The sequence below is a fragment of the Anguilla rostrata genome, chromosome 1, assembly GCF_018555375.3.
Source record: "Anguilla rostrata isolate EN2019 chromosome 1, ASM1855537v3, whole genome shotgun sequence".
Lineage (NCBI taxonomy): Eukaryota > Metazoa > Chordata > Actinopteri > Anguilliformes > Anguillidae > Anguilla > Anguilla rostrata.
Genome location: NC_057933.1, coordinates 82,267,692 through 82,278,976, shown reverse-complemented (window position 1 = coordinate 82,278,976; position 11,285 = coordinate 82,267,692). Strand labels below are relative to the sequence as shown.

General features: G+C 39.8%; 1 protein-coding gene and 1 long non-coding RNA gene across 2 annotated transcripts in view; one reads left to right on the top strand and one right to left on the bottom strand.

Moving 5' to 3' along the window:
• LOC135237959 (B-cell receptor CD22-like) overlaps positions 1–11,285 on the bottom strand; it is a 174,649-nt gene that overhangs the window by 59,683 nt on the left and 103,681 nt on the right. The window contains exon 11 of the mRNA XM_064305555.1: positions 743–824. Within this exon, the coding sequence (XP_064161625.1) occupies positions 743–824 (82 nt within the window). The remainder of the gene's footprint in view (positions 1–742; positions 825–11,285) is intronic.
• On the top strand, positions 5,437–9,305 carry LOC135238227 (uncharacterized). The gene is made up of 2 exons (XR_010325053.1): positions 5,437–6,085; positions 6,927–9,305. It is a non-coding gene; the product is annotated as an uncharacterized LOC135238227 (long non-coding RNA).

Sequence of the window (11,285 nt, the reverse complement as noted above, 5' to 3'; positions counted from 1 at the left end):
TAAAAGGGAACCAGAATGGCCACACAGTCCCTTGCATTCCCTATCCACTCTGTTGTCCCCGAGAACGGATTCCTCTGTTGACTTGGTGGATTATATATCTCAGAATCACTTGAAGAATTTACATTACAGAAGTATATTCTTCACATGTTAAAAAATCATACTAAATAATATCCACAGATACAAGTACAACATATTGAGAGTTAAGTGGGGAATATTCCTCAATAGTTTAAACCAATAAAAATATTGAGGAAGACTGAAATTGACTGCATCACACAGTGATGAACTGGATGAACTGTAACTTGCCTGGTGTGTATCTGTGCTTTGTGTCTTCTGCTCAGCACAGACCTGCTTACTTTGTAGTTTCATAAAAATACAGCCTGTGCACAGAACTGTCCTTTGCTTTTCTGAGCGGCTGGTACGGTTATTATGGTGAGAATATCCAGGTGGGAACTTGTTACTTACAGTACGATAGCGTCTGCTTCTCCCTCTCTCTGTTGGTGCTCTTCTTCCTGCTGAAAAGGGGGAGGGGGGGGGGGAGGGGGGGGTGAGTAACAGACCTTCAGGAGCTGTGGATCAGCCATCCCAGACGACATTTTGTCATAACATTCCTACCTGCTACTCTGAATTGAACAGAAAAACTGTAAGATTACTGCATATCTCTCTGATATCTAATAGTGCATTTTTAATCATGTCATCTCAGTGATGATTGATACCCAGATGATTTTGCATTACAAACATTTACCTTGTGCACACCATGACAGTAAAGAGTGCAAAAGCCACTGTGATTCCAACAACCATCCATACAAGCGCTGTCCTATCTACTGCTGCAAATAAACAGAGATAGCATTTCAGTTTACATTTATCTACCAGAGACTTCAATCCAGAGTTGTTTAATATAAATGCATGCGTAAAGGTAGGAAGGTCAATGCAACACTCAAAAAATCAATTAGATCACAGTTAAATATGAGTTAGGTGTGTAGACCCCAAAATATATAAAATACAATCAAAATGGTGGAGATGTACTCTATGAGGTATAAACCAAAAAGAAGCAAATAGCTTGCATTGTATATGAACTACAAACATGAAAATGTATGTCAAATACAAACATGTGTGCACAGAGTCACTGAGATGTGTTCCCATTGGGAACGGATTAACAAGTTACCAGAGACCTCTAACATAAGTTTAATATGTCCCTGGTGCATCTGTTGAAGCTTTAGTTCGTCCATTTTAGTGGGATCTTAAATTTTAACAGTATGCTTAACTGTTCCATACGGGAACTGAGTTCACTTGGTCTGAAAATGAAAAGAGCCGCATACTGGTTGGGTGGGGGATGGGGGGTTCAGGCAGGTGACTATAGCCTTCCCTGGACTCCAACCAAATCTGACCTTCATCCCTATTCATAGAGTATTTCAGAGTAAGAGAACTGATCTCAGATCATGTTTCCTCTCTTCATATCCAAGCTTTATCCATAATGGCCTAAAGACAAAACTGATCCTAGACCAGAACTATTCTCTGAGATGTTTTATGAACTGTAGAGTTGTGCTTAGAGGTTCTGGGCAAGTGAGTCATGCTTTCTAATCTGGATGATGGCTCCTGTGGTCAAGGCCATACACTGTAGTGAGTGATACTATGACTCAGATACTATGACTCCAGGAGTGAGAAAGTAAAGCCCTGCCATGTGTTTCTTCTGCCCATGAACTCATCCAGCTGAGTTCACTAATTAGTTATTGCTCCTGGCTGAAGAGTTGTGCTAATGAGCAAATCCTGGTGATTGGAACAAAATATTTGGGGACGACTTTTACTTTCTCTCTGCTCTGACTACCACAATAAGATTGCGTAGTTTATGGGATTATTCGTGTCATTCAAATAACATAGGCCTAGTCAGCAAATCCACAACTTAAAACATACCTTGTCCTACCTTGTACTGTGACCAGCAGAGAAGAAGCATTCTGAGCTCCAAGTCTGTTCTGTGCCTCACAGTAGTATTGTCCTCTATTCCAGGATCTAAAGTTAGAAAAGTTCAAACTCTGTCCAGATCCTGCCTGCCAGGCTCCAGTGTCATTCTTCTTAAACCAGGTGTAGTTCTGCACTGGTGGGTTGGCATCACTGCTGCAGGTCAGAGTCACTGAACTGCCCTCCACTATTTCACCAGAGGGGCGCACTGATAATAAGATGCTCTTAGGAGGATCTGAAAGAGGAAATAACAGGTCCTGCAGTTTTATATAGATCTCACACTTACCTCAGTTAAAGTATGTTTCCTTTTCCTAAATGTTTCCAATACGTCATTTTACTTGACTGCTATTATTGCAATGCCATCTTTCTTTCAATTTTTAGAATTAACGTAATCCGATATCGTTTCTAAACATAATAACTTCCATTTCCTAATCATTATCTGCAGGTTGCTCTTCTGCCCAGTTCTCATGTCTTTTATCGGTAAATTAAAGTACAACTGCATCACCGCTTTTTCAAAATGAGTGACAAATGAGACTCAGTAAAGTGAAAGAAATGAGTTTGTCCTCAAATACTCACAGAGAGTCACTGCTGGGGACGGGAGATTCTCATGACCTCTTACTGCACAGGAGTAGCTGCCTGCATCTCCATTGCTGGCTTTGAACTGAAGGTAGTCATCTTGTTGATATTTCTGGTTGGTGTTTTGTAGAAATTTTCCATTCTTGTACCAGATGAATGTTTGGCTGCCAGTCAGGTCAGTGCAGGTGATTTTACAGGTTAATGTCACCCTCACTCCCTCACTCACTGTGCTAGATTTCATTTCAACCTTTACACCTGAGTGAGAAGAAGAAATACAATACCACAATATACTGAGGTATAATATATTCAACAGAATTCCACATTTTACTGCACAGACAATAAATGTATGAATGCATATTACTGTAAATGGTCCAGTATTTTATTTCAATTAAAGATTGAAGTCAACTGAGACCCCAAAACCTCAATCTGTCTGATAATAGAATGCTTGTTCTCTTGGTTCTTGTGCATAAATTAATGTAAAATACACAAATGTGACCTCAAACACAACATCTCACACTGAGAGTCACGGCGGGGGAAACAAGATGCTGATTGCCTCTTACAGCACAGGAGTATCTGCCTGTATCGTCACGTCTGAATTTAAGGATTCTATAGGACTGGTAGAACCTGGAGTCTTCAGTCAGAAGCTGCACATTCTTGTACCAAATGAAGCTGTTGCCCTCAGTCAGGTGAGTGCAGGTTGCTCAACAGGTCAGTTCCACTGTCTCTCCCCCTGACACTGTTCATAATTTATATCCACCTTCAAACCTGAGTGGGTTAAAAAAGAAAACAGAATGTAACTCAACACACTTCTATTCTACATTAGAAAATCCAGCAAGGTGATAAAAATGATTTTTTTAATGGACATAATGTGCACTAATAATATCAATAACACAAGGAAACATGAGCAGAAAGTTGATGGTCACTAGGAGGATTAGGGCCATGCATTGCTTGTGCCAAAATGCTTTTTTTGTTATTTTTGCACAGTGGTGGTAAGTAACTAAGTACATGTACTTTGTTACTGTACTTATGTAGGATATTGGAAACATTGTACTTTTGCTGAGTATGAACAATATTGGCAACTTTCACTTTCTGCTACACTACATCGATAAAGAAATTATGTACTTTTTACTCAAATGCATTTCTATTGACAACTGCCGTTACTTGTTACATTCCTTGCGGTTGGTCATCAGCCGAATTTTCTCTGGATTGGCTGGCCTAACGTGGTGAAAACATGCAGTCATTTCCCCCCACTTTTAAAAATTATCTGGTGGCTGATAAAGGGTGATAACGCCATCTATAGGACATTGTATTCTCATAGAAAACACATTTTCAGTGTGCAAGAATGCCAAGTTACTCACACATTCAAAGCACTGTCTATAACTCATTCATTCAAACTGGCTAAATCTAGGTCTGCCATTAAAAGTCAATATCAAAATGATGCCAAGTTACTGTACTACAAACTATATAGGATATCTTGCGTCACCGAAATTAAAGAAGCGGTATTCCAAAGCAATGCTGCGCAATGTTTTCTTAACAAAGAAGGCACAAGACAATTCAGACATGCCTGCGTCTTTTATCATCTGGCAATGTACCACCTTACGCCTTTGCACTATACAGAGATGTACGATGTTGTGCTTGGACAGCATGGTTGGACAGGCCAATCCGCTTCTTGGGCGGACCGAATGCTACACTGTATCACTACAATGGAAATGTAGGTATAGAGCCTAGGCAAACAGATATCAGAGGTTTTTGGATAAGGCATTATAATCTGACTGCATGTTCTTCCCCTTTTCAGATTTAACAGACAGGCTGCAACATTTAGAATTATATGCATTGGCTATTTTCACTGAAGATGCTGCCCATCCAAGCCATTCTAAATGACAGTACAGAATTACTCACACAGCACTTTGAGATTTATATCCTGCAGTGCGATGGTTTTAATGGTGTAACTGTGCTCTGGAACTCCTGTCTCTGAGGATACAGCTCAATTATTCTTATACCAGGTGTATCTCTGCACTGGTGGGTTGGCATCACTGCTGCAGGTCAGAGTCACTGAACTGCCCTCCACTATTTCACCAGGGGGGGGCACTGATACTGAGGTGTTTTTAGGAGCATCTGAAAGAGAAAAGGTCCTGCAGTTTTACCGTGCAGTTCAAAGTAAATGCAAGTTCATTGTGAATTAAATAAAATAAAATAATATTTGAATAAAAATTCACACATTAAACATTGTCATATATCTGTAATAGATAGAATGGACAATTCCAAATGTGTATTATAATGACATTTTGTTTGATGGCTATTATTCAAATGCAATCTTTCCAATGAGGGCATTTTAGGATCACCATGATCCGACATCGTTTGTAAACACAATAATTTCCATTTCCTAATCACTATCTGCAGGTTGCTCTTCTGCCCTGTTCTCATGTCTTTTAAAGGTACATTAATCTTCAACTCATCATCGCTTTTTCAAAATGATTTACGTTGTTATGAAATGTTCGGTTGTCATTCCATTTTAAATTACTAACGCTGGTTCTGCGATAGGGGATGAATACCGCATGGGGGCCCCCTGGTGGCCACGGGGGCCCTAAGCAGCCGCTTAGTTCGCTTATGCCTCGGGCCGGCCCTGCATGCATTATTTCCCAATAAAACAGAATGTGGGCAGACACTCACATTTCACATTGACTGCAGGGGAAGTGACTCCTCCTGTAGCACAGGAGTAGAGATCTGTATCATCAGTGCTGGCTACATTGAGGGAGTATTTATACTCATAGGGCACAACTTTTCCATTCTCGTACCAGGTAAAGGTTGGGCTGCCACTCAAAGTGCAGGTGCTGCTACAGGTCAGTGTGTTACACTCTGTGCCTCATTCTCTGTCACTTTCACCTGAAGACCTGCACACAAGAATCAACATGATAAAAAGACCATTCTGTTTCTATTAGAAAATAATTAGGAGTACTGGCAGTTAATAGTATAAAAAGAAAGTTTAGAATGACCTGTCAACGAGACTCCAGAATGACCAGTATATTTTCCACCATAACGGTCGGTCACGAACTTGAAGCGATATATTGCTGAATCACTTTCTCTCAGCTGGTTTATTCTGAAAGTGCAGTCACTGTTCTTATTCCCCAGGTACTCCACACGGTCAGAGTACTCTGGGTCATTGGACAGGTCTTTACCCTCCTGTTTACTGTTCCAGGTGTAACCTGTTAGAAAAAATAGCAACGCTTTAAAGGGGTCCTATAGCTTTTAGGCTCCCTACCTAATGGGTTAGGAGGACTTGTTTTGCATCCCTCATTAGTTTTATTGGCTGTAACAGGTAGTAATGTCTTAAGATTATTCTGGAAAATAGTTAGCCCCGCCCACTCCCAAGGACCTGGTTGAGACTGTCTGTCGCACAGGAGAGAGTGCACAGCAAGAGGGGAGAACGGGAGAGAGAATAAAACGATCAGAAGTAGACAATCATAATCGTTCATTTAAGCAGTGAACCTCAAGAGCAGCTCCTTAAATGACCCAGGTACCAAATATTTTCCAGATCGCACACTTCCTTGGGATCTTGGTGAGTTTAAATATTAAATTTTACCAAAGTATCGTAACTGTAGCAGCAAGACGTGTGGTATTAACTCCGTGTTCATTGAAAATAGCGTTCGCCACACGTGGCATTTAATATTTTTCAGTTTGCACACTTCCGTTTCTTCCTTTGGGATCTCGGTGAGTTTATATTTTAAATTTAGCTAAAGTATCGCCATTGTAGCAGCCACACGTGTGTTATTAACTCCGCGTTTCCTTGAAAATGGCATTAGCCACACGTGGTTTATATAGCTATTGAGTTTCTCTCACATAAAGTTGAATGTTGCTATTTGAAAGCGTGAATGGCATTGTTATAGTAGTTCTATCATACGTGTATGGATGTGCCATGTAATATGTATATAAATGTGCCATGCAATAACCTTGTGTTGGAGTTAGCTAATGCAGTGCTGTTAGAAACCACGCACTAGCACTTAGCTAGTGCACAACAGTGGTGTATATGATGTAGCCGTATCTTCCATTGTGCATGACAATGCAAGAGGGTTAGTTCACATGCATTTAAATGATTTTACAATCAACTAATGATTTACTTGATTGTTAAAGGTTTATTGCCATGCATTTATATTGAGTTCATGGTTTAAAAATTATTTGCTATAGTTACATGGAAAATACCTTGATCATAATTCATGATAAATGGTTAAAGAGCGATAGAATATTTGATAAAAGGACACTGTACAGTCGAGCATTTATAAAGAGTACTATTTGGTTTATTGGTAACACTTTTACAGTTTTGAGGTTACAATAATGCCTTAAAGAAAAGAACTAAGATTGAGAAAAGAATGCAGTTGTTATAATAGCCTGTTATCATACAGGCTGGATTTTTTGGATACCCTAGAAGAAACCTGTGAACCTAGGATTCTCTCCCTGACGGGGGAGATGGCGAGCCGACCAGCTTGATTCATCTTCATCCATTGAGGAAGGACCCCCTGATACCCCTTGTTTCTCCCAGCCCCACTCTGGTGTGGTAGGATTGTGATTCAGAAATTACATAATTTTATTTGATACTTTATTTTTTTTAAAAAGGGTGCACCCAACCAACAAAACTGACTTGAAACTAACTAAGTTGAACTAAACCAGACTGAACAGAAGACATTCAGAACTTAATTGACAGTGAATACAGTTACAACACTCAGGACATTGATATGAAGACAAATGAATGTGGTTGAATGTGATAACTAAATGGCGGCTTTACTTGTTGTCATTACACTTTCTTTAATACAGTTCTAACCATTTTGCACTTACTTTCTGGCTCCGGTTGTTCATTGTGTCCATCATACACAAACACACTGCTCAGAAGTCCTTTAAAACACAGATGTGTTGGCAACATGACAGCTAAGGGATACAATTAACAAAACTTTACACACACACACGCGCACACACACACACATGCGCACACATACCCACGAACACATGTATACATACACATACATACACACACACATGCGCACACATACACAAATGCACACAAACACACACACACACACAAATTCACGCACGCACACACACAAATACACTGCTCAGAAATCCTTTAAAACACAGATGTGTTGGCAACATGACAGCTAAGGGATTCAATAAACAAAACTTTAAATAAACTGCACCTAACTTCTCCAAAACTATGGAACATCAATTATTGCACTTGTATTTCAATACTAACTGATGTCAGTAGATGGCAGTAGCCGCCAATCAATGTGAAATTCGCAGGTACAGGAAGTTTTGCTTAGTAGCTAGCTTTGCTAGAATGCAGTAGCAAACCAAGCAAGTTAAGAGCAAGTGTCTGTGTCATTCTAAGAATGCAGCATGCACAATCAACAGCCCTGATCATTTAGTAAAGCCACAGATATTTATATTATGCCTCTGTCTCAGTTTTAAAGCTGAGTGTGAAGAGGAACTTCATCTTAAAAGTTCTCTCTTGTTCCCCTCTCTTTTCAGATGAGAAACTTTGCACTACTCTAAAATAATGTACTGTATAACATTCATTTATATATATTATATACATTCCTTAATGCAATTTAAATGTATTCACTTTTGTTGCTTCTGATTGAGTTAATGAAGGGAGACTAATAAACAGGAACACATGCTGATAAATGCTGTATATGCAGACTGAAACATCAGAACTACATTTGGAAAAAAACACACAAATCATTTACCTGACACAGAGAAGATGATTACCAACAAGGTATTGAAGAGCATGGCTGCATCAGATTGAAAATATTAATACAAACACATATACAGGTCTTGATTATTACACTGTGAAAATTAACAGCAGAAACAAAGACTGTCAGAGTATTCTGTTAATTGGCAGAAATAGCAGAATAACAATTACTATACAAGCACACACAGTGAGTTTATGTGCTGCTAATGCCTAAAAATGCTTTGGGTTTTATGAAGAGTTCACAAAGATTCCAGAAAGCAGAGACTCAAACAGCCTTTTACTTGATGAATGATATTTGTATTGAAGGGGCTGTTTTCTTTAGTTTTCACCTTCTTTACACTCTCAGTTCTTTTTATGAGACAGCTTTATTATACTCCTTTTTCTGTTCGGTTTTGCCCTTTTCGCTGGGTAGTTTTTTGTTAGTATTTAACGGCAGGACTTACCGCCCAGAGGAGTATATTATTCTGTTCTGTCTAGTTTAAATACTCCTTGTACTTTAGTTCTTATCACCCTTTCATGGGTGGACTACTTAGTCCGATATACCTGGGATATTCTCCCTTAGGAGTATTTAATTTTCTGTTTGTTTACTTGTCCCGTTCCTCTAGTCTTCCGAGACCTTGTGGTTACTCCACCCTGTGTGGATAGCTTTCAGATTCCCGTTCAGTCGCGTCTGGTTCTCCGAACCCCCCCCCGCCCATCACACCTGTGGGATGTTTTTTTAAAGTACCTGTTTAGTGGTTTTCCTGCACATGTTCTATTCCATCAGTAGAACCCAGGGGGTAACACCTACAGTACAAAATTCTTCAAGCATAGGTTTATTTTATTTGTTTCATTGAATGATTGTTTAAAAAATTCAAGGTATGCTCTGAATTCTAACGTTTGGTAGTACAAAAATAAACACTAAGAATGTGAAAAGCAAATTCACCTCATGTGAATTTATACTCTAGATGGGATCAGTTCTGTAATAAGCACAATATAATCACAAAATGTGCACAAGAATATCATAGTAATGTAAATGTTATACAAGTATTAACAAAAATTGTTTTTAAATTGAATTATATATAAAGCTCAATTCTCCAGTATATTTGGCCAACGAATACATTCAGCAATGATAATGGCTTTCAGTCACCAACATCTTGGTAGTACTTTGTGTACAATATGAAGACATGAGCTGTTATGCATGTAAATGTTGATAGAATGCCAAAGGAATGATCCATTCTGAGTACATCTTTTCAGATTCAAATAGCCACAGTCATCCTGGTCATGTGACAAAGGCACAGTCATGTGACCTGAGTTCATGAGGAGAGTTTATGTTCACTGATTTTAATAAATACTCTTAAATGTATCATCCAGTGAAGGAAATGTTTGGTTCATACCGCTTGAGGATTACTTTGCAGACAATTTGCTGTTTAAAGTTCAAGAAAAAACACAGGAAATGCTCACACATTAAAAGAAATGTCCAAATTTACACTGAATAACCAGCATTGGTCCACAGTTTATGAAGCAAGATATCTTCCTGGTTTATTTTCACATGTCCAGTTTTTGAAGTGTGCTGTAGAGAACACAGTCTTCCTTTACGGATGGGGCTGGTGACCTGCATGGTGAAAACAGCGCATTTAGACTCTATTAAAGTCACAGACATTCTCATTCTCATTTAAGCCAATCCTGCCTGAGCCTTTATCACATTTAGACACACCTTGCAACATGAAGCACAAGCAGAAGCTTTAGCTACAGAACAGTTATCTGGAATTTTGAAAAACATTACATCACTGTGATGTCATAGGCTGAGGTCACACAGCAGGGAGATGAAAAGAGAAGAAAGTTGACAAGCAGAACAAACCAAATGATGAATCTAGATCAGCAGAACATCCAGTCCTCGTATTACCATGTTCTTCTTTTGACCAGGCAGAGAAGTTCTTAGCAAAGCAGCAGCGAGAGATTGCAGCATTTTAAAATACTTGAACTGGGCTTTGGGACTGCAAGAAACAAACAACCAAAATATAGAAATAGTGTGCATCAAGGCAACACCCGGTCCTACAAACACATAAATATATAAACTGTTACAGATGCACTGAGAAGTACTGGAATCTCAGAAATGCTGAATTGCATTTTCCTCTGAATTGCTCATTTGTATTTTGTTTCCAGGGTATGTTTTGTACAGGCTTACATGACCAAGTGTTATGGATGGACATTTTGTGGCTATCATTAATTTCTAATATTGTACACGCTGACATAAATGTAACACATCTACTATGAGAATCTAAATACTTCTTTATGTTTTTTCCCCAATATAAATCACAGCACACCCATCTCAGCTCTCCCCAGTGAGACACTCTGGTCAATCCAGTGAGACGCTCTGGTCTATCCAGTGATACGCTCTGGTCTATCCAGTGATACGCACTGTTCTATCCAGTGAGACACTCTGGTCAATCCAGTGAGACACCCTGGTCAATCCAGTGAGACGCTCTGGTCTATCCAGTGATACGCTCTGGTCTATCCAGTGAGACACTCTGGTCTATCCAGTGATACGCACTGTTCTATCCAGTGAGACACTCTGGTCTATCCAGTGAGACACTCTGGTCTATCCAGTGAGACACTCTGGTCTGTCCAGTGAGGGTCGTTCTCCTGCTGACTCCATAGAGGCCTCGTCTGGCTCCAGTCAGAGAAAGCAATCTATGATAAAAGCTGCTGGAGAGAGATAATAGACCTGACACAGCGACAGTCAGCACAGGTAGTATAAAGGTGGGATATTCTCACCTGGGGGCAGCACTGGAGGGGCGGAACTGGATGCTGGCGTACTGAACACCCTCCTCACACTGGGGGAGTGGCTTTTGAACAGTGGAGTACAGAACCTGCTCCTGGTTGCGGGTGTTAGCGGGCTGAACAGAGGAATAGAGGGGAACTTCACCGTCGTCTCTGTCCATATCCTGTGTTCCAGTGTGACTCATTGCCATCCCTGAGACGTTGCCATAAATGGGGCTTTTATTCCCCTGCAGGGTAAAGAAAAGAGGCAGGAGAA